The 23,778-nt window shown below is 43.5% G+C and overlaps 3 protein-coding genes across 4 annotated transcripts in view; 1 reads left to right on the top strand and 2 right to left on the bottom strand.

The window, feature by feature from the left end:
- The window catches only part of RTF1 (RTF1 homolog, Paf1/RNA polymerase II complex component), a 31,504-nt gene extending 29,541 nt beyond the window's left edge, over positions 1-1,963 (bottom strand). Inside the window, exon 1 of the mRNA XM_040601457.1 lies at positions 1,782-1,963. Within this exon, the coding sequence (XP_040457391.1) occupies positions 1,782-1,859 (78 nt within the window). The 5' untranslated portion in view covers positions 1,860-1,963. The remainder of the gene's footprint in view (positions 1-1,781) is intronic.
- Positions 1,964-2,016: 53 nt separating this feature from the next.
- Positions 2,017-10,889, top strand: NDUFAF1 (NADH:ubiquinone oxidoreductase complex assembly factor 1). Its single transcript, XM_040600637.1, has 5 exons — positions 2,017-2,208; positions 4,379-5,004; positions 6,905-7,090; positions 8,176-8,250; positions 10,435-10,889. The coding sequence occupies exons 2-5, from the start codon at positions 4,495-4,497 to the stop codon at positions 10,573-10,575; spliced, it is 912 nt and encodes a 303-aa protein (XP_040456571.1). The 5' UTR covers positions 2,017-2,208; positions 4,379-4,494; the 3' UTR covers positions 10,576-10,889.
- Positions 10,890-11,664: 775 nt separating this feature from the next.
- Positions 11,665-23,756, bottom strand: NUSAP1 (nucleolar and spindle associated protein 1). Of its 2 annotated transcripts, XM_040600635.1 has the most exons (12): positions 23,589-23,756; positions 22,536-22,601; positions 21,315-21,500; positions 20,152-20,326; positions 18,303-18,395; positions 17,473-17,585; positions 16,637-16,702; positions 16,263-16,447; positions 14,539-14,711; positions 13,821-13,931; positions 13,138-13,249; positions 11,665-12,711 (listed from the first exon to the last, which is right to left on the bottom strand). In XM_040600635.1, exons 1-12 carry the CDS (start codon positions 23,679-23,681, stop codon positions 12,624-12,626), a joined length of 1,461 nt encoding a protein of 486 aa, XP_040456569.1. In that variant the 5' UTR covers positions 23,682-23,756; the 3' UTR covers positions 11,665-12,623. The 2 variants fall into 2 exon arrangements, with proteins under 2 accessions (XP_040456569.1, XP_040456570.1); XM_040600636.1 differs by lacking the exon at positions 16,637-16,702 and having other exon boundaries at positions 23,589-23,754.
- Positions 23,757-23,778: the final 22 nt, after the last annotated feature.

Here is a 23,778-nt window from a genome sequence, read left to right as displayed (position 1 = left end):
TGCTTTGGGGCCGATGAACCTTAGCTGCAAGTAGAAACACAGTCACGCCAACTTCTGCAGTCTTGGGAAGTCGATACTAGATTGGTTTGCATTAGTTTCATAACTGGAAGATTATGTCCACAGCAAACGGATTAAAATTTAGTACCCCAAATGAGAACATACAAGCTGCAGAAACTGATGGCCTAGGCTACTTACTAACAAAAAACCTTTCCATTAGCAAAGGCATTTTACAAACCTTTCTCTGAAAAAGGCACTCAACACCAACAGAGCAGGTTCATACAATTAACAGTTCTCTTCAAGAAGCTCCTGATGTTTTCTACAACCTTTTCTAGGATTTCTCTCACACACCTGTCTCTAAGCAGTCATTCAACCCAGATTACCTCCCTGGATGCTGTCTTGGCATATCCACCACTACTTTTATTCCAAGCAAGTTTCCTTCTTTCTCTCTACCCTTGTTCTCTTTTGCAAGACACTGTATTAAAAAGGCTCCTGGTCTTTTGATTCAACAAGCCTGGAGTGCAGAGGAAAGCTGCCAAACATTTAACCTACAGGGGCCTCACTCAGTAGACTCTCATCCTTAAATCACACCACAAAAACATTTCTTCCTTACTACGTAGCCTCCATCCTCACACATACATATCCCTGCTGTTACAGTTGCTACAAGCAGCTCAGTGGAGGGGGAAGCACCTACTGCTCAGGTACAGCTGCAGAGGCATGCTTCCAGCGAACGACGGAACAGATGCAGAACCAAGGGGTGATTCCTACCACCGTCACTGATCTATGCCAGAGCTCGTCCAGCCCCTTCTGTTTTCAAGCTTCGGAGAAACCACCAAACTAATGAACTAGTGGTGAGATGCTGGCAGCTCGAAGAACTCGAGGGGCACACGCAATCATCAGGGCACACTCTGCTCCAATACATTTGTCTACCTGATTTCATTTTTCTGAACCTCCAAGCCGCAAAACCATTTTTGAGTGTTTGGGAAGGCTTTTTATTGCAACATAGCAACAGCTTCTATATTAAAAACCCTGAAGGTCCAGCACATAAATTACATCAGACATGTAGGCTTCAGCACAGCCAGCCAGCCAAACGTCCCCCCGGAGCACGCACTGCCACACCAGCCGTAACGCTCAGTACCTGCCAGGTCTTGCTTTACCGTTCGAACCACGACATCGCCAACCGCCACAGCGAACGCAGCCCCCTCCCCCACCCCCAGCACCGAGGCGGGGGCTGCCCCTCCGCAGCCCGGCCCGGTTAAAGCCCCCCGGACAGCGCGCTGCCCACGCAGGACGATACCCCGGCAGTAACGAACCGCTCCCCGCCGCACCGCCACCGGCTCCCGGCCCCGGCTGTGCTGCCCGCCCGGGGAGCCCGCCCGCCCCAGGGGCTCGGCGGCAGCAGGGACGCGGCGCGCCGGGGCAGCACAGAAAAGTTGCCCGGCCCTCGGGGCCGCTCGCCGCGCTGCCCCAGGGCTGCCGGCGGCCGGGCCTGGCTCCCCGCCCCGCAGGGCCGAGCCGCCCGGAGCATCGCGCCACCCTCCCGCGAGCACCGGGCCCGCCGCGAAGAGACCCCGGGAGCCGCCGCGGCGGGCAGGCCGGGGCCCTGTCGGGGGGGCGCGGGCTCCCCTCACGGAGGCCACTGGGACCCCCATCGGGCTGAGGAGAGCGACGGTGGCGCGTAACCCCGGGCGGGAGCGAGGGAGCGAGGGGAGGGATGGCGGCGCCGAGCCCTGCGCGGGCCGGAGATCCCAGGCCCCGCGCTCAGGCCGGGCCTCCCCACGCACCTGATCTAGGTTCTCCTCGCTACCGCTGTCCTCAGTGTCGGAGTCGATAAGGACACGGCCTTTCCGCTTCTTCACCATGGCGGAGCCGGCTCTCTCCGCTCCCCGCCCCGGCGGCGGCGCGGCGCTCTCAGCGGCCCGGCCTGCCCCGCGCCGCCCGCCCGCCCGCGACACAAAGGGCACGGCGCATGCGCACGGCGCGGGGGCGGGGCGGGGCTGGGCGGGGCTGCGGCGCGCGGGCCGGCCCCCTCAACGGCCGTCGGGGGCGTCCCGCCGCCATGTTCCCCGCCGCCGGCTGGCCGCCCCTCAGCCCGCCGGGGCGCGAACGCCGTCAGGGGTAAGGCACCGGGGCACCGTGCAGCGGCCTCTCGCAGCAAGGAAGGGGATCTCGCCGGCGGCGGCGGATCCGGAGCGGCGCGGCGGCGGGGAGGTGAGGCGGTACCTCAGCACCGGGGGCTGTTGGCCGCGGGGCCGGGGGTGCGTGAGGTGTGAGGAGGCGGCCGGTTTCGCCGAGAGGCCGCCGCCGTGTGCCGGCCCCGCCTCAGGCCCCTGCGCCGCGGTGGGCGGGGGCGGGCCCGGGGCCGGCGCCTGGCCGCGGCTGTAGGCCGGGTCTTCGTGGCCGCCGAGCGATGGGGCAGCGCTGGCCGCAGCCCGGCGCGCTGGTACCCCCGCGGGCGGGTGTCGGCCCCTGGCGGCGCCGCTGCCGCCGTGCGCCGGCCCGGGGAGGGGGGAAGAAAAGAGCCGGGGCGGGGAGGGGGGGGGGAGCGCATAGGGCCGGGAGGGGGCACAGAGCCGGGGAGGCTTTTTAATTTGCGGATCTGCGTAGAGTGGGGCGGTAACTGGGGGCGATAACTCGCCACGCTCGCACAGCGAGCTGCTGCTTGCACGCTGAGATTTCCAGGGTTAGTCCCCTGACACCCGCTCCCCTTAGACAGCGCTGGTTACAACTTCCTCGCTTGAGTCCAGAGGTATCATCAATGCGTTTTTACCGTGCCCCATCCTCGGGTGGATGGTCTTCCTCTGGAGGCGGGTAGCTTTCAAGGAGGAGTGTTTTTCTGTTAAAATCATATAATGAGGATGGGTCAATGAAAGTTCAAAGTATTTTAACAATTCTTGCCGAACTTCATGGTTTGATAACTAGGTTCATCAATCTCAGGTCTCATCTGCGGGCCTGTTCTTTTAAGTTCACCTTCATGGGTAGCTAATTCCTATTTTGTTTTGACAGATACCCTTTTTAAGGTTTTCTTGACCTCATCCTTTGACCTGTTCAATGTTTGATCTTGCATCTTAGGGAAAAAATCGGGCAAAAGTAAAATTTTTTACAGTTTCCCGTGATCTCCTTCTTGGTACTCAGACGAAACAAGGAGCAGTCTGTGCGGAGTGGGGTTCAGCTTGGCTGTGGGCTGCAGCTTTTCAGTAGTTTCCCTTGCCGTTTGAGGCAGGTTTGGCAGCAGGGCCCAGAGGTGGACGGGGTCACTGTTTGGGGTCTTGTTGCTGTCATGGTGTGTGCCCCGACTCAGTCCCACGGGGCATGGAAGCCTTGCACATGGGGTTTCTTTGAGGAACCTGCTTCCTGTCTTGCTGAGTGTGTGATAATGTGGATTCCTTCAGTGTAGTTCTAGTCCACCATGCATAACTTAACTGGAGTATGGAAATAACAGTAGTGAATTTTGCCACAAGTGGAGAAAGTTATGTGGCATGTAGAAAGCATTTGTGGGGTGACTGGCTTTATTCTTAAAAGCCTGGAAAAGGTGAACTGATTTGACATAGTTTCAGGATTTATTCTGTAGCCAAATAAAATATAAAAAACCCCCACCAAACCCAGGCAACTAGTCTATCTAATGTTATACATGAGTGCTAATAGCCTCTGTACAGAACACTGAGCATTAAGGTTCTCCCTTATGGATTAGAGAATAGCAATGCAGCGTAGCTGTTCCTACCAACAGTGATGCAGAGAGAAGCAAAGAAGATTTTCAGAATTTTTCAAGAGCTTTATAAAAAAACCTATCAAATTGCAGTTTTTCATGTTAAATTCTTTGGCCTTTGTAATCCTCAACCACATACGTTAAGGGGGCAAGGGGCTGGATGACTTACGGAAAAAGCATGCAGTATGGCTGCTATAGGATTTCATATCTGAATAGTCTTGACATCTGTGATTGCCAGGTGAGACTGTCGTTCTAGTGCGTATGGCAGCAGAGTCTACCTGTCGTGACTTTGTGATTTTCTTGCAGGTGATAGTACTTTGTAGTTGCACAGATGCCACCTTTTAGAAACCTTCTTCCTGAAGTTGTTTTTGCTGCTGTTACTTACTGATAGTAAAAGGGATGAACAGGAATTGCTTTTTTCTATTTTCAGTTTTATTTGAAGTATTTTACTTAGTTTTTCTGACTCGTGGGTGTTTCGTGTTACAGGGAGGGGGGAATGCATAGGGTGGAAATCATTAAGTAAACTAGACCTCTTGGGAAGTGTAATAGTTGATGTTATTTTTTTATTCCTTTTTCCAATGGCTGAGATTTCCAGTTAATACCTGTTTAAAAAAATTAAAGTTTTACAAGCATCCTATATGTAATTTTTTTTAATTTTTCTCTTTTTCATTAAAGGTGAAGATAAACTGCAGTAACTAAAGTAAGATAGCTCTGGATACCGGTCTTCTTGTTAAATTAATTACAGACCTGTTAATTGCCTTACTGGAAGTGAATTCTTCAAATTTACCAACATGGCTCTTACTGTTACATTGCTCAACAGTGCTTACTTACGTGGTCGATGCAGCAGGCACAATGTTTTGCATCCCTTAATTGGACCTCTGCTCAGCAATTCTACATCAAAATTGTATAGCAGCTACAGGAGGCCAGGGGCGCAGCCCGAGAAGAAGCCATCTTTGCAAAATACTGATTTCAGTTTTAAGAAGGGCATTGATGTCTTAAAGACGCAGCTTAGCATGCTGAAGAAGGAGACCAAAGATCACATAGCAGGGCCTGGAGGCCATTCGCTCAGTCAGTACCTGCTGGAGCAGACAAGGGTGGTGTGGGAGTTTCGGTGCCAAGAAGATTTAAATAAATGGGTTATTTCTTCTGACGTAGAGATTGGAGGGAAGAGTGAAGTTTACCTCAAACTGGGTAGGAACAACCAGGCTGCTCTGCTGTATGGAAACCTCAATACAGAAGTACCTCGCGATGGGGAGACAAAATACAGTGGATATTGTAGTATGAGAGCTAAACCGCTGGTGGTAAGTACAGCTTCATGTTTGCATAGCTTCTGTTACTTCATCGGAGAGCATTTTTGTGTAATCCCAGTGACAACAAGTGGACTGTTGTTTACTGCAGTTGAAACTGGTCACTTTCAGGAGTGTTAGATACTCCTTCAAGGATGTAGTTGCTGCTTTATCCTTTGACTTGGAAGGAACTTACAACTTTTTCTTGTTTTTTTGTTTTACTTTCTTAGAAAAAAAATAATAAATGTTTGAACATTTACTTATGTGTGGTAGGGCATCCACTCATTAAGACAGCCCTGTTTGCAGCCTTGTTGGAAATGAAGGATCTGTAATGAACCATTATATCCAGAACTGGTATGATTAATATAGACGTGTCCCTAGATTTTAAGTTAATCAAATGTGTCATAAGGACAAATTTTATGGGCTTTAACTTGGCCTATTCATCAAATTTGGTTTAGGTGAATGAGCTCATCTTTTTTCTCACAGGAATGGAAAATAATGCTTTGAAATGTACTTTTTAAGGGCCTGGCTCCTACTGCAAATCAGGAAAAGCAAGACACAAATCTTGGATAGCTTAGAATTGAGCAAAATAGAGCCAGAAATGGATGTGCTTATTATTGATGCTGCTTGTTTCATTCCGTATTTTTAAGCACCTTTAAAAGCAAAGGAACATTTTGACTTAGCGTGTACAATGCTTAACTTCTTAGTCCATTCTGTTGTTTGTGAATTGGCACAAGTACACACGTAAAGTCTCTTCTGGGCCAGAATCTTCAGGGAGCAGAGAGAGGAGTGAGCAAAATCAATGGACAAATGAGCAGCAGATGAACATTAAAATGGTGACACTAGGTCAGAGCAATGGAACAGCGAGTTGAATCTTGCCTGAGTTAAATTCCCAGAACTGCTACAAACTTGTGCAAATGTGACTCAGACTTTCACCACCAAATTCTGAAGTGGTGGAGTGTATCACTCTACCTTTATCATGCAGCTTGAAATCAGAGAGTAAAAACATAAATATAAAAGCTCCTCTTTATGTAAGTAAAAAGTCTCAAAGCTGGCAAAACCATAAAATCAAGTAGGTGTAGGGCTTGTATTAATGTATTGATGATCTGCTCATCCTGTTACCTATGAGACGAGTTGGTAGAGGGACAGTTGACAGGTAACCATAGTAGTGCTGTAAAAGAAAGGGGAAATCACCTAATTTTTGGTGCTAATTTTTATTTGGTTTAAGCAGTTCTGGCCAAGAATAGCCCTGACCCTTGCCCTGCATTGCTCTGAGTGATCTCAGTGTAACTCTCTGAAGACTCGGGGATCTGCCTGTGTGCAGATCACAACACTGGGACTTTTAAGATATTTGGAAGAAAATGCAGTTGAGAACCAGATGTACTTGCAATCTATATATCCTTGTGCACAGTTAATGGCAAAATGTGTTGGAAAACATGAAATGCTTCTGCTTCTTAAGTCAGTCTTCAATAAGGGAAGTTATCACGGGATAAATTATTCCACTTCACCTTCTTGTAATCACCTCTGAATAATCCAGTACTGACCACAGAATATTAAACTTAATGAACTACATAACTACTGATCCATCACTATAGTGTTTGTGTACTTGCCTGGCGGGGAATTTGGTCCTAGGAAGGAAATCTGGTTTCTGATAGTTACAAGATGTGGTTTCTAATTAAAGCGTGAGTCCTCAGAATGGTAATACTGCAGTTTGTGGGTTCTAATACAGTGCTGAAGGAAATTTGGAGAGATCAGCAACTAGTATGGTGAAAGAGCAACCCAGTTTTCACTATGTCACATTGAATATTATTTGACATAATAATGAGGGCAGAGATCAAAGCAGTAGTGCTCTGTTCTTTGTAATGGACGTTTCCCTTTATTAAGGAGGAGTAATTCTATTTATTAATTTTTGTAGGGATCTTTTGCTAGGAAGAAGTATTATGACTGGTCAAACTTCAATAGTCTGTATTTACGGGTCCGTGGCGATGGTAGACCTTGGATGGTAAACATCTATACAGACCCTTACTTCTCTCATCAAAAGGACGACCTCTACAACTACTTCATGTTCACCCGAGGAGGCCCATACTGGGAGGAAATAAAGGTGAGCTAATGAGTCTTTCAGACTAACAAGACTGCCTTGGGGTCCTGGCCATAGCTCTGTGGAAGGGGAACTTTTCCGACAGGCACAGTTTGTTGCCGATGCTGTCTGTTCATTCGGCTGTTAGTATCCTTGCACAACAGGCACGTGCCTGGGGCTTGGGAGTTCCCAAAACTAAATCACTGGGTTGTGGGAGGGCATGCTGTTGTCGATTGTGTTAAAGATTTGATCCGCTATGCCTGAACGCCTGCTGTTAGCTGTTACTGGTGAAGGAGAACACAGACAGCGATGGAAGCTGAGCAGGTGTGGCTAGGAATACTCTCTGCGGTAACCATTTTATCCGTAACGCAGACATAGGCTGGCATGGGATTTGTACCCTGCGACAGGATTTGCTTAACCCGCCGACTCGCTGGAGTCAGTCAGAGACTCAGAGGTGTGCTTTGTCATTTATGGCCTTTGAATCTGTGACACAAAATAATACTTGTAAGAAGTGGGAGTTTGGGCTCTTTTCTGATGAAACTTGACTTGAATGTTTTCCCCTCATCTCTGCTAGCCAACCCTCCGGCTTCCTATTTCTTATGACAGCCCCTCCTCTTTCTGGCTCCCACTGCATTCGAAGTTATTTTTACAAGATTCTGAGCTGCTTTGCTAGAGGACTGATGTCTCAGTATGAAGTTTGCACTATGAAATGCATGGCTTGGGTACAGGCGAGCTGTTGATACACATGCATGCTAGACTTTTCAGTAATTTCTCTTTTATGTTGACATGTTATTGGAAGGAGATAGTCTCGATGTCAAGAGCCACCTTCTGTACTGTAGTCTTTTGTCATGTCCTAACAGGGTAACAGTCCTGCACAACAGCTACAGACTGCCACCACACAGCACGTGGCCCTGGAGCTGGCTGTGAGTGGTCAGCAAAGGGGTTAATGTGGCCCGTTCTCTGCACCAGTTCTGCTTACCAAACTGGTGCTGGTACCAGATGCAGCAGAGTGTCATTTCATTTACTAAGACAGGCTTTTTTTTCCCCCCTTAATTTTTTATGTACTGCTGACACTGAAGTCTGTGTTTGTTTTGTTCCGTTCCTGTCAGATCCCATTCTCCAAATTCTTTCTCTCCAGTCGGGGAAGAGTCCAGGATGACCAGCACCCTATCTGGTTAGACAAGGCAAGTTGTCTGTAGGCTTTGTATGATCATATTGTCCTATAGATAATTTACAAATTCTTTAATGTTTGTGGATTTGAAATGGAAGGGCCTCTTGTTATAAAGTACTTGTTTTTCTGTGCTTGCCTTTGCATTTAAATTATGCTGCTTTGTGATAGAAGTGTCAGCTCACTTCAGAGAAGCTCCAGAAATATTGTTGAGAGCTGTATAACCAAGAAACTACTCACAATGTGGCTTTTCAGAAAAACAAAACAAAACAAAACCTACTTTTTTAGGAATAATCAAAGTGACTAAGCAGTCTAAAATGGTGGTTGGCACAGTACTGCCAAAACTAGTAAGAGTATCATATCGTCAGCTTTCTTCCTGGCAGAAGATTGGGAGGGATGTCGTACTGTGAGGTTTTATTTGAGGATGTACTGTGTCAGTGACCTTGATGGTGCACAGTAAACTGATTTATTTATAGGCTCTTTTTTAGTTTTTTTCAGGCTTTCTAGTCTAAATATTAAGTAAATGTGTTAAGTATTTTTTTATTTCTGCAAATAGGTAGACTAATTCGCTGATTCACAGGAGGAGACATGTTGGGAAAAGATTGTTTCTGTATCTTTTTATTTTTTAAATTTCATTGACCCCTGTGTATGTAATTGAGGGCAGCTTAATGCCCAGTGACTACCAAAAGGAAAACAAACAGTGTTAGAAATATATATGGGGAGAAAACTAAAGGCCCATCACTTGAGTGTTAGTCACCTGGAATGTTGCATTAGGTTCCTAATTGCCTTAATGAGGCGGGGAAAAAAATCAGGAAAAAATTGAGGGTAGTTCAGTCATTGGCAGCATGAAAACAATCTCTTTTAAAACAGAAGTTGAGGCTGTAGAAAGCAAGTATGAATGCTATGAAGAAGGTGGATCAACTGCAAGAAAAAATATGCTTTATGGAAGAAAATTGCTATAAAAGGCCTATATTTAAATACAGACACTGCAGAATTTATCAGGATGTGGGACATACAGCCATGCAAAATGGTAAATGAAAACAAAGTTGTGTATGGGGCATTGAAAAATATTTACCAGGAGTTAAAGGGACAAAAGAGCATTTGATCTAAGCATCCTCGACTTCGTTTTCATTCCTTGTTACCTTATGCTTATTATTTCACAGTAAAAGTGATCACTTGCATATAATACAAAGTGTAATTTTCCAAGTGTACTTTGAAGAAAAATAAAAATAGGCAAAGCAGTGTGAAGGCAGGTAAAGAAACCTTGATAAAACATTGCAGTCCCTTGTGGTACTACTCTGTGTTTTCCCAGGAACCAGAGAGGAATGTCCGTGTGCTTAATTTCCTTAGCTATTACTTATTTAGCATACATTTGCAATGGATATTTAGCCACAGCCCACAATTACTCAACTTTATCTGACACATCCTTGGCATTATTTTCCTGTATGTACAGCAGCCCTGAAAATCACAGGTACAGCTCCGACCTGTGCTGCTAGCCGGGCTCCAGAGCAGCTGGTATTTGAAGGTGGCTGGCCACTGGTGACCCTGGGCATCCCCAGAGCAGCCAGCAGTGGGGGCTCTGAGAGGTGACACGCAAGGAAGCTGCCTGAGCTGTGCAGTTTTTATGAAATTACAGTTACAGTTTTCTTGGTTTTTTGGTTTTTTTAAATGGAATAGTGGCGAGGGAGGACATTAGGGGAAAGGAACGAGGAGTGTTCTTATATTTAAGAACGTTATTTGTATTGAGGAGCAGTGGCATAAGTCAGTAACAAAGCTCCGTGTTTTACAGTGCCCGCAGGTCTAGAAAGGAAGTTTTCTTCCATCCTTAATTACATTCTGTTTGTGTTTCCTGCTCGCAAGAGTTGTGGCAGACTTTGTGAAAACATGTTTGTACACCCAGTCATGATGAAACTGGCCAGGCACAAACCCTGAAGGATGAAACTTGCCATGTTGCTTTAGGCTCTGGCCACTTGTAATAAAGGGTTCAACACAGTGGTGGAAGGGCAGACGTGAAGTAGTTTCCCACTGGGGTCTGTACAGAAAAACATGGCCATGAAGCATTTGAGCCTTAAGAAATGCTGTTGCTTTTTGAATAAATAGTAGATGGCCATGAATTGTTTGTAATGTATGGAAGTGGTAGGTACAATTGTGTTAGTGTAACATAATTGACACTGTTCTAACCTATGTGTCTTTTAATTAGATTAGTACCCTTGGATTCACAATTGGAGATAAAGTAGATGGTCCATTCCAGCTGGAGATTGATTTTATTGGGCTACTGAATGATAGAGCTCACACCGAAGAATTTGCCTATGAAACATATGAAAGGAATCCTAAAGTCTGAGTTGGGCTGGTGGCCTTTGGGATGTTCTTCAGATGCCTGGCTCACTTTTGCAGAACACTTCTTAACATGTGGCTTACAACTTGAAGATTCTATGTAAACATTAGAAGTGCATGACACGTTGATGGCAAGTAGTCAGACTGGAATGACACCATTGGCATCTCCGAGGTACAGAATCCTGGGGAAGACTGGGCATACATGGCCTGGAACACAGCCTGAGAAGAGCTGTGACACACTCATACAAAGTACTGACTGTTGACTGGGTGAGTGTTGGTTTTGGTCCTGACCTTTACAGAAATAAAAGTACTTTGCAAGTTTGTTGTAGTTCTTTTTTATACAGGTTCCATTTTCTACATTATATGGTTTGCAGACAGCTGTAAAACACATACATCTATTTTTAAACTGGAAAAAGTATGATGAGAATTAATACCCTTAGGAACAGTGCTTAAGTATGATTCAGCTGCTGAAATTTGTAAAGAGCAGCACCAGAAGTGGAAAAGGCAGAAGCATTTCAACCTTCAGCTTTGGCTCCCTTGAGTAACTAAAAAAAGAAAAAACTGCCCCTGCCAGGAGGACTGAAACAGCTCGGCCCAGCTATGCCGTCAGAAGTCAGCCTCAGCTGGTGGCAGGGAGGCCTGCTTCCTCCCTTGGGCTGGGAAGCCTGGGTTTTGGTAATTTGAGAAACACTCTATAGACCAGGTGCTGCACAGTTGTGTTTCGGCCACCACAGACATAGCCTAAGGAAAGCACTCACCTCCCCTGCAGGGACCTTGTTTAAGTGTACTTTAATATAAAATAAAGGAACAGTTAATATTTGTAAAGAAGCTACAATAAAGCAAGCTGAAACAGTGTCCTGTGCTAGCATTTTCCTCTTGCACAGGATTAAGTAGTTTAAGAGCACAGGAGCAGTGGTGGTTACTGTTTCTAACGATCCCAGAACAGCTGTACTTTCATGAAGCAGTAGGTTGGCTAATCTGTGACAAGAACTCATTGACATGGCTTAGTAATTAAAAGTGTGAACAAAACTGGTGCTACATTAAGGAGGTAGTCACACATAGTATACTAGATGATACAACCAGGGATAAACAAGATAGAGAAAATATTTATTTTGCCTCCGTTAAGTTTATAAAAAAATGGCTTGTTCTTGACACTTCAGCACATACGTGACAGGACACTAATTTTACTGAAGCAATTATTTGCTAAAAATTCCAGCTGACATTACAAGTGCTGAATTACCTTTCCAGTTCCATCTATAAGGAATCAAGGCAGCTTTTCTATGTATTTTTTTTTAATTAAACCCAACAACTTTTAAGTCTAAGGTATTGAATGTGCCTTGACACTACTGTAACCTGTTAAGCATCATAAAGCTGAAAAGCAGAAATTTATTTACAGCTCCTGTTTCCCATAGAAAGGAACAGAATGACTCAAGTGTTCAAAGCATGCAGCTGGCAACCTGGAGAGCCACTTTTCAGTTGCGACTTTTTAAGAATATGGTATTTTACATCAAAGTTATATTGTAAGCTTTTAGTTTTTCCAGAGAGCTTGCTTTTTTTTTTTTCTTCTCTTGGGAATTCCCTACTACTTCACAGGCATGCAGTCAGAAAAGCTGTAACTTCTTACAGAATTTGAGGACTGAACTGGGGAACAGGCAAGGCAGACATCTTAAACAGTGGGAATGTACTAGTAGAACAAATATTTGGAAGTTGCTGTCTGAACATGCAGTGTAGTGGGTAACTAAGGCCTTCTGGTGCAGAAGTCAGTCCTAAGCTGCAAGGTGGTTCCTTGAGCGTCTTTTTTCCACTTATTTTTTCTCCTTTAATATCTTTTAGTTAAAGGAAATTATTATTAAGTAGCTAGAGTTCTAAGCTCTTAAAAGTTTAGAGCTTTCATCTTGTTGGAGAAGCATTACACTCAGATGCATTACAAGGCATTACATACCATTCAATGCTCTCTGGATTCTACTAGCTAACAGCAACCTGAACTACACACAGCACACATTAACAGGACACAAACAGTATTTACAGTGATTTCTTGGGTATTTCTTATTCCTCCTAACCCACAGACAGTCCTCTGCGGTTTTCAAGAACCTGAGCCTTTTTCTTTTTTCTCTCTTGCACATGTTTCTCACGCCTTTCTTCCCTGAAGGTGAAAAAGAAGAGACAGATGTTCTATTAAAGGTGGAGGTACAAGCAACCAAAGGAATCTGAAGCTGCCCACGGCTTAAAATTTATTCGACCAGTATGCTGCATTTGCCATGGGTGACGAGTGCTGTTGGGATTCAGTCCAAAAATGGTACTTCCAGGCAAATACTTCTGCTTAGACATAACAGATCTAACGCTGAAGGTAACAGTGTGTCAGCATTCACAGCTTCTTCCAAGGCAAAAGGTAAACTTCCACTAAATAAGTCAGATTCAGAGCCGCTATCCTGATAGTAGACATACTACTGGAGGCAAAAATTGCTTTAACATGAAAGTATTCTTTCCTGAACTGCATATTTAAATCCTAAGGAGGAGTGAGTCACATTATCATTTAACGCTATTCATAAAAAGCTAGTGGTGTACTAACCTTGTCTGGAGATGTGGCTGCTTGTAGTCTTTCTTACGTGAAGAGACATTGCTACCGACAGACTTACTGAGGACAGAGTTTTCTTTCAGTTCTCCCCAAGGTTTTAGTAGTCCTACAGTTTAGGGGCAAAAAGAGAGACTAATTAAATTACTAGTTCAGTAATTGTCTGCTTAACTTCTTATCACAAATTTTACATGACTTAGCCTGTCTTTTGCTGGTTGACTTTAAAATGAAATGCCTCTTCAGCTGTATTACCAATTTCACCAGCATGTTCCCCGTGGGTAGTTTTAGTTATCAGTAGTAACAGGTGACTGTACTTGCAAGTAACACTCACCACACAAACGCCACACAACAGCGCACTTTTAAACAAAAATAAAATACGAATAAGCCTTATTGTGTAAAGAATCTCTCATCTCTACATATCTTTGCATTCCACTGAAGAGACATATTTGTTATATTTATGGGCTTTTGGTCATAAAGACTTACTCTTCAGTAGGAAGCTCTTAAAGCACATATTACAAAGAAATTTAACGTCAGTCCACAGACAGTGGGAGCCCAGAGAGAAGGGGAAAGGGGCAGGAGAAGAGACTGAAGACTTCACTGTCCAGGTTTGTGTCAACGCCTTACCCTGCACGCAGGGTGTGAGTGCAGTGACCAGCACAAACAACACAGGATCACAGTACCTTTATGTGGCTTGTACCGGAGCGGCCTCGAGAGACTGGCTTTGAGATCAAATGTCTTCCTTGCACTGGTGGGTTCTGCAGAGTGAGCTGCAAACTTGAAGGGGGTGAGAACTACAAAAGACATCAAGATATCACAGTTACAGTAGCAAGAACATCTCAAGTTGGATGCTGGAAGCAAGCTGGAAAGTGCCTGTGAGGACCACTTTGCAAGTACCAAAGAGCCATTAAACGCTATCGCCCGCTACCTCTAAAGCCAGAATTGCACAATTACAGCTCACCCAAAACAGGCAGCTTTCAGGTCTGGAGACAGCAAGGATTCAGGGTTGCCAAGGCTGATAATGACAGGTTGCCCTACAACACAGCTGGAAGCCTGGTGCATGCCAGTCCCACAAGGAGAACAAGACACCTGAGAAGGCATTGGGAACACCCCTCACCGCAGACACACTCTCCCTGTGTTGGTTGTATGAGTCTTCTGCTATGTAGTCCCTAAAGCTCTAGAAGATACTCTGTCCCTTTCTGTAGGTAGCTAGGTACCATAGGTTTAAGTCTTGGCACCTAACCGTAAAACACTGGAAACCAAAGAAAATACTTTTGTTTCTAAAAAAAGTCACAAATTAGAGAAAAAAATTAAAAGCTGGCTCTGCAAGACATTAGGTTATTAAAAAATTCAGTAAGACAAAGAGTCTAGATCTGAAAGAGCCAATACCATCCACTTTACCGTTTGGTGCAGTCACATTGTTGTTTCTTGCACTTCCCTTGCCATTTTTCTGACTTAGTTTGCAGCTCTTCTGGCCATCAGGTGTGCAGATCTCCTCCAAGCATGGAGACATTCTAGACGGAGTCTTGATAAGAGAGCGTTTATGCTCATTATCTTTTGTGGCTTCTGAGAACCTGAAAATTACCAGAAATTTGAAGGCAAAGTTAGTCATCTACAAGGAACGTAAGCAATGTGACAAAATACAGAAGATTCCACCTTCAGCTTTTTCTTACAGGTAGAAGATGTTCACAGCTTATACATAAACTGTATTACAACAAGCTGCCTTTCTTGGTATTCTGGACAGTAAATCTATTTGGCTGCAACAAGCCAGTACATTTCTTCACCAACAAGCATGATTTACTTTAGATTTGGATTTATTAGTAAAACTATATATATATAATTACTGTTAATTTGAAAACTCAAATTAAGAAAAACTGAAATAAAACAGAACTCTACTCAAAAGAAGCTGGAAATTTCAGTCAAAACACAAGTTGCCTGCATACCAAGACACACAGACATGCTCTCTGTGTGTATAAATATATATAAATACATGAAGGAAAATTCAAAAATCTTGTATGAATTAAATTCCCTTATCAAAAAGGTACTGAAAATAACACCCCACACACACTTTACTCAGGGACAAAAAAGTCCCAGCAGCTATAATCTTGGCATGCAAAAGAAGTGAAGCAAAGGTTACCAGAAAATCAGAAAGTGACATCCAAGATTAACTGCGTATTGCTAGCAGGAGGAGGAGGAGAAGGGTAAGTTACAGAATGTCTATATCCAAGCTTCAGTCACCGTGGAAGGTTTAGTAAACTGAATTAATTTGGAATTGTTGCAATGGTGTAGAAACAGACAAAGAGTAGAGAGAAGGACTTCGGCTAAAAGAACTGGGCAAAAGGACATTTATCAATGGAGCAGCACAGGGACAGCCCTTTTGGTTCCTTCTTTAGAGTTTTTTGTTGAAGCATTTAGAAAAGTTAGGAATATGCTAATAAATTCACAAATAACAAAAGCTCATGAAACATTAACATAATAGAAAATTAGATTACTGTGTAGGAATAAGGATGTGCATGTGATGTGTAAAAGGAGATGAGATTTAATAGCACTGGGCATGAACTCATTCATTGAGCATTTCCTCATGACTTTCTGGTGTCAACTTGATTTCCATCTGATAGAAACAACCTGCTTACAGTACTTAATCACAAGACGAGCCCCTGCTGCAATGTCAGGGGAGCAGGAGGGAGGGCACATGGAGAAGAGGGAAAGAGGGTACCCAAAGCAATGCCAAATGAGGAGTCTATTGTGAGACCCGCCTGGAATACTGCCTACAGTTCTGGTGCAGTAATCTCAAAGATAAATTAAAGTATAACAGAGACTATTAGGCTGCCTGACAAAACAGAAAACCTAACACAGTAAGGGGAAAATAATGTAACTTGGCTGGTTTAGCAAAACGAAAGCTGAAAGAGATGCAAAGCTCCTTACCATCAGGCATCAAAATGAAGAACCAAGATAGTAACAGCACAGTAAGGCTTAAGCCAGCATTCAGGCTAGGCTGAAAGTCAGTAATTGGAATTACTCTCATGTTTGGAATAGAAATAATGTAGTCCAATCACAGTCAGTGTTGGCTATTTCATGCGTATCATACCAAATTGCTCACCGGTAGTTTGGTTTGTTGTTTTTACCTGACATTCATTTTGGTTGTTGAAAGGGCAGAAGGATTAAAAGGTTTCCTGGATAAAATACTCTGACTGGCAGCGTTCAGAGAACTGCGTGGCGAGCACCGGATGTTACTGGGAGTGCAGGTGGCGGAGAATTTGACCCTCTCTGTATTTGGGCTGAATAAAAGTGTTTTGCCGCTGGCTTGTTTCTAGGGAAAAGCAAATCATGAGTTAGCATACTCTGCTAAAACCTTTATCAGAAAGGCAGCATAGAGGAAGGGAAAACACACTGTGAATCAGAAGCACACAGTCTCTTCAATTTTTCCCTTTTTTTCTTTATAAGCCTATTTTGAACATAAGTAGTTTTGTTACTATTAAACTGATCTGAAATTACATACCTTAGAATTGTTATGTGGAGTGCCTTTTTCTGATACTCTTAAGCAACTGGATTTTTTGGCCAGTACCTGCCAATAGTAATTAAGATGGCTTCAGCATACCCCGATGCAACGTGTGCCATACAAGAGAGGGGGAGCGCTCAGGATTTACAGTGCATCTCTTCAGATATCGACGTGGAGCTGCTAGGTTAAGGGTTGGATTTGATGACCTTAAAGGTCTTTTCCAACTTAAACGACTCTACAGCAATTAACATACTCATTTGTATATTCATTGATTCACTACTGTCACTTCTCTATGGTCTGCCACACTTTAAAGGAGGCCCCCTTAGCAGCTTCCACCCACGCAAGCGTGGCACACAAGCTGAGAACAAGAGGCGCTGTGTACATTTTAAAGGAGTCTTACACAGTCATTGAGCAACGGTGCTTTAAGGCACAGAAGAGAAACTTAATTCCTGCTCTTTGAAAAATAACCTGTCCTCTTGGTTAAAGTTCTGCAGGAACTCAAACTTGTAAACAAAAGCTCCAAGAGATTCTTCACAAAAGTAATTTTGATATAATTATTTTTACTCAAAACTGACAAGTTATTTGTCAGCTCCTGTAACTATAACCATGCGCTGTGAATACAAAACCTTGCAGAACTATGCAAGTCATATAGGAATAACTGTACATAAGTAGTTACATAGGACTGCAGTTAAATTTCACCGAGTGTAACATTCCACTGCAGGTGCGTGTGACCAGCTACATAACTGATCTAAAGGGACTCCACAGGACTTGTACAGGGAGGCTCTGGAAATAAATGAATACAGGAACAATGGATACATTTCTGTGTTATCACTTACCTTGACTTCATTGAGAGAACTGCTGCAGTTTTCAATCATTTTTTTTTTCCTCTCAATGTAGTCAGCAATAGATTCCATTTTCTTGAAGTGAGCCTCATGCAACTTTTTAAAGTCTAAAATTCAAAAAATAAGAAGAGTCACATATCAGATACGCTCCCAAGGAACTTTACTACTTAACGGGAGAATCTTGCAACATCTATCGTTATGGCCTCAAAGAAAATAACATATATCCCTCTAAAAACGGTGTACACACAGGCAACCAAACAGCATGAAATAGAATCTACTTCACCACCTGCACAGGCAGTTAGCTGATGTGTGCTCTGGAGAATTACAGAATCATAGTATGGTAGTTGGAAGGGACCTTTAAAGATCATCTAGTCCAACCCCCAAATTCTGCAGTTAAAAAGAATCACTTCCAAATTTAAACAAGCATCTTTTACAAAGCGATGGAAATGAACCAATACATAATAATACAGCACAAATGTAGTATTTATGAAGTGAAAACTAGGCAAGCGGGAGTAACAGCATGTCTTACTGCTCTTTGTGGTTTTGAAAATCCTGAAGGCAAGTATTATATCCAGAAGACATGAAAGCTTTTGATGTATCAGTTTTATGATATACATGCAAATCATTTACTGCTACAAATTTACGAGTTGGAAGATATACCTTAAAATGTCACTGCTGGGAACTTTGTTTGCTTGCTTGCTTTTTAAAGAGAGGATGTTCTCCAAACAAATAGAAATTTGGGTTGTAAGAGATTTTAAGACATCTCATCTCCTTTTACACACAGGCAACACACATCTGTTTCTAAAGATGGCAGGTTATCTTACTTGGTGTAGTAGCTTTCATTCCTGTTTTCCCAGACCTAGATGCATGGTGGCCTTCGTATAAAGGGATCGTCTCTCCTGCATGATGAGCATCACCTGGCACACAGGAAGGTTATACAAAATCATTAAAACTCCTGGAAAATACTTCAATGTCATCACAACCTTTTTTAAGAAATACTTGCTCCAAAACACACCTTATTGCCTCAAAGTGGGTTTAGGTTTTGAGAAATAAAAACATCAGCTGGAATAAATCTTAAGTCTCTCAAAAGCCTTTTCAATGCTCTGTCACAGCATCCCTCGACAGACCACAAGCTCAGAATGGATCTCACAGGTGTACTAGGCTATTGTCTTTCCAGAGTAAAGTATATTACAGAGAAAGTTAACAAGGAAACTATGCTGTGTTGCAAACAAAACCAACTTTAAATTCACAGGTCTGGATCTGTTTACAAAGCCAGTGTTTTTTTAAAAGGTTGATGACAAAGAAGAAATACTTTTTGGCCAGTTTTTCTGCCACTGCCTTATATACATATAAAGAGTCTAAATTCTTTTTAGTATCTCTGTTCTCAGGTATAGTATTAAGCTCACGTTCACATTTTAGTGATTTATTAAGAAAAGAAAAAAATTAGGTAAAGACTTCACATCTACTTTGATATTTGCATATCAAAAACAAACACTTGCTTTTCTGTTAATTCACATTCCCTTTAAAGTAAACTTGGATGACTTCAATATATTGAAAGAAATCCTCACTGGAAGCAAGGAGTGGGGGGTTGTTGAAAAAAAAAATTTAAAAAAATCAACTTTTCAACACTGAATGCAGACATAGTATTTTTCTGTTGCACAGCTCTTGCTGTCTGAAGTTACTGAAAAAAAGAAAACCAAAACAAAACCAGAAAGCAGCACAGATACTTACAGTTATAGAAGAGACTTGTACAGTGCCAACTGTGAGTATGAAAGCTGCCTCAACAAAAGCATCCTCTGCAGGCTCTATTGCTTCTGTTCTTAAAAGAGCCTTCATTAAAAATCCTCAGTTTCTCAATTAGTTTCAGAATTATAAAAGACTTCCAATGTCCTTCATAAATCCTGAACAGCAAGAATATCTGTAATACCACTCAAGGAGTATGTACGCTTGGTCTAACAGGAGCAAATAATGGCACATATCTTATTTGACAGCCCCACAATGTCAATATATTATCAGATTGGACCGACAAACTCCTTTCTTTATGTCAGCTGCATGCACAAAGGAATGGGGGAGAAATGAATTCATATTTCCAGCAGCATCATGGTTTGAAGGTTTAAAAAAAAAAAAGCCACCAGATAGAAAAATGATCCATGGTAATACATTCAGATATTGTTAGGCAGTTGAAACAAATTATTAAGAATTCTGTCTCCATGCTCTTCTCTAACTTTACTCCTGGGAGGAAAATGACAAAACCTGTTCACCTGTGGGCAAAGAAAAAAGCAGCATAGGAAGCAAGCTCTCCCTTCCCTGCCACTTCTTAACAGAGCCAAGTGGCACCTCAGGGGTATTCCAGAAGGCACTGATCCTAAATGAGGCACGAGTCAAATACACTCAGACCTTTGAGAACACTGTCACTAAAAACATCAGGTTCAGAGGTCTGACGTATACAACAGCAGAATTCCTACATCACAGAGTTTGTGGATATGTGTTACAACACATTAAACAAACAAGTACGCAAACTCAAAACGAGACAGACTTTCTTCTGGTATCCCCAAATATGGTACCGATCACCAGATATGCCACAAAAATCTTTGCAGACACAATAAAATAACAAAGAGGTGCACTTTAAGTAGTAAGAAGTACTGCTGGACTTCTTTGGAATTTTCTACTTACATTTATGTCCATTATTTTTAGTAGAAGTCTTCTCTGATGGTTCTTCCTGATTGGTACCCATCCCTGGCTTCCCAACAGCACTCTTTTTAGTTCCTTGTTCCTCATTCTGGAATGCCTTCTGTCTCTTTTCATGCTCACCCTGAGGCACTTTGTTTTCTTTCATTTCCTGCAGTTCCTGCAGTTTAAATGTACTTAATTTAAACAGTTTGCTCCAACTGAATCCAAAGAAAGGCTGCTGTCCTGAGAACAGCCAGCCAGTGGAACAGAGAGGCTGCTAGACTCGATCCTTAGAAGTTTCCAATATCAGATTAGCTAAAGCCCGAAGCACTGACCCCACTTTTGCCAGGGAGAGGGAGGAAGAGACTTCCTGAAGTCCAGCCTAAATTAACCTGTGAAATACTCACCCTGTTATTTCACAGCCAGATCTAGATTAGAAAGCTTTTACCTGTACAGCCCTTAACATTTTGGTATGAAATCACATGTATTGACAAAGGTTAATTATTTGCAAGTAAAAAGAAATTCACTGGCTATGTTATTTTTTACTATTGTAGCTTTTGTTACTGTACAATTCTCTGTCTAATGCTAGTACACACTGACGCTCATCTTCTCATTTTACTCCTCTAAATTAAAGTCTCATTTCGCCCACTACTTGCATGTAATTCTAGAGAAAAATAATTCTACCTCCATCTCACCTTGAAACTTCCCTCCCTCAGTCAATATAACCCATGAAGAAAGAACCCTCTGAGGAGTGAGAATTAAAAACTTGAGATGTTTAGGCAATCATCCAATTTGTGAGAACAGCCTTATTTTAAATTCTGAAAGTAGTCTAAGATTGATAACACTGTGATGAACTAATGAAAGCAATCACAGTCATACAAAATATTTGGAATTGTGTATTTCTTAGAGGAATTCAATTTATTCTCTTGAAGTAATGACTAGCAAATAACCTCTGTTCATCATGGAACGGCACATAGTCAAGACTGAGAAAAATCAGTAGTACAAAAGACCAGTACCAGAATGTTTGCATACAAAATTCTTATATATACGCATGCACACACATATAAAATATATACCACCTGATAAACGGTGGTAGAAAACCCCATCAAATTATGCTTGAGGGAAGTGGGGGCAGCCAGCACGCACAACCAAGCAATGCAATTCACCTTTTTCTCATCAGAAAGACCTGTATTTTCTTCACTGGTAGTTTTCTTCTTGGAGTTCTGCTTTTTTCTGGTTGTTTTCTTTTCTTTATCACATCTCTTTGTAATGAAACACATTGAATCAGGCATCATTTCCTCCTGATTGCTCAGTTCATCGGATGTGGTAGTAGATGCACTTATTTCAGAGTCCTACCGCAGAGAAATATATAATGTGGAACACATCTGACAAACAGAACTCGGATGCTCCAAAGTTTCCATGTTATTAATGGAAAAAGTATTTCACAGAGGAAAACCAGTAGCATACCATTTAGTAGCACAGTAACAAAGAAATTGGCAGTATCTAGATTTCCCTAAACACCAAAGTTCATTGTTTGAAGATGCTAAGGAGAAGTCCTAGAGTCGTTTCATTGTATGGCATTTTAATAAAATTATTAAAACCTAATACTTAGTATTTGAAATCTAACTTCCACGATGCTGTGAGCTTCTCAGATTTGTACATTTCTGGGGAATACTCTTCACCAAAAAAATCAGAGCCTTTATCACACTTGTTAAAAATAAGCTGACAAGGATTACACCAGTTCCTCAAACCTTCAAAGAAGATTTTAAAGGAAACACGCTTAAAGGGTGATATATTTTAGGGAAAGTAAATATCGATTTACTTTCCATCAAAAATGTAAAAAATAATTGCCATACCTGACAAAATAATGAGCATACTAAAAACTTAAAAGAGTTAAGAAAACAATACCTTTAAAAAATTAATAAAGCAAACATCATAATTGTATCATTTTTACTACAGTGTCAGCTTAAGTAAACTGTAGTAGATGCAAAATGGTTTCCAATGTGTATCTAGTCCCTTTCATCTAGACACACAAAGCAAATAAAATATTTGTATCTGGAGCTGAACAGGCAAGAATAAACATTTGTTCAATAGAAATTAAGTGTTACTGTTCACAGAGAATAATTTTGTATGAATACTGAAAAACAATGTTAACTTTGGCATCCGAGATGAAATCAGCTTTGGGTTGTACAGGAGGCAGCTTCAAAGCTCCTATTAGTTTCTGTCAGTACTCAAGTGCATTAAACTAAAGGCACTAACAAGAATAAAGTATTTTTACTACAGATCACATCGTGGTGGAAAACAACCTTTAGTACCTGCCCTGCTCTACTGGTTACTAAGTTAGGTCTGGCTTTCTGAAAAAGGATGGCCGATTTATCATCTATTACCATATTTTCATTATCTGCTTTTGCTCCATGGAAGTGTTTCTTCAGTGCTTGCAACAATTTGTCTGCCTGGAGAGAAATCAAAACAACATATGAAGCAAATATTGCATTAAGTCATCAAACAAAAAACTGTATAAACCCAGCCAGTGTCCTATAAACTGATCCAACAAGCAAAGGGAACATTTCCTGCCATCTAAGGGATTAAGGCATGCCTAGAGCTTCGTCCAAGTCAGTCAAACTAGAGAGAGTGCTTAAGGCCACAGATAAATATGTGGCATATTCTCCACAGAGGCACAACAAGTTTTCCTGACTGGGTTTCTTCCCATCTGTGTATTGTCCAGAAAGTTTAATTGCTCAAGAACGAAGACGACTGTTTTTAGTATCACTGCGTAGCTGAACACAAATTAAGTTCTATCAAGTTTCTAAAGTAACTCCTGCCTCGCCCATACTGCGGGCACAGCGTTCTCGTCCCCTGCTTATAGTCAACGGCAACAGCACGGCAGCAATAACGTTACATCGTTGGTATTTCAGGCTCTGAAACACCTAATTGAAAAGAGCAGCACCAAAATCAGGCCTGAACGAGAGGTTTTGCCACGAGGTAACCCAGACCCCGAGCCGAGGGCCCGGCAGGCCGCGGCCCGCCAGGGCAGCCGCCCCCCGCGACCGGCGGCCCCGGCAGGCCCCAGCGGCCCCCGGCGGCAGGGGCCCGGCCCGCCCTCGACTCCGAAGTCGCTTCCCCGTCGCCGCCCTCCCAGCTCCCGCCGGTAAAACCCAAACAGAGGCGTACGCCGGGGAGACGGAGCCCGTGCCGCCGGCCTTCCCGCACCCCAGGAGCCCCCAGCATGAGGGGACGCTGCCCCCAGGCAGGGACGGCGACTGGAGGCCGCGACTGCGCCGTCCCCAGGCGGGCGCACCCCCTACGCGACACCCGCTCCCCTCAGCTCCCAGCCGGGCCGGGGGCAGCCCCGGGGCAGGGGCCGCTCCTCGGGGGCAGGCGGGAACCCGGGGCCCCCTCAGCCGCCCCCCGCTCGGGCCCGGGGCGCTGCACCCCCTCACCCGGAGGTTAGCCTTCAGCCCGGCGGCCTTCGCGATCTGCTGCAGCTCCACGTATTTCAGGGAGTCCAGGTGCCGGAGCGAGGAGAGCGCCATGGCGGCTCGCTACAGGCTCAGCCGCCGCCTCACCGCAGTCGCCAACCGCTGCTTAACTGACACAGCGGGCGCCCTCACCGCAGTTCGAAATGGCCCG

The sequence above is a fragment of the Falco naumanni genome, chromosome 7, assembly GCF_017639655.2.
Source record: "Falco naumanni isolate bFalNau1 chromosome 7, bFalNau1.pat, whole genome shotgun sequence".
NCBI classification, from domain to species: Eukaryota; Metazoa; Chordata; class Aves; order Falconiformes; family Falconidae; genus Falco; species Falco naumanni.
Note: the sequence above shows the minus strand (reverse complement) of the source record. Positions and strands in the feature narration are given on the sequence as shown.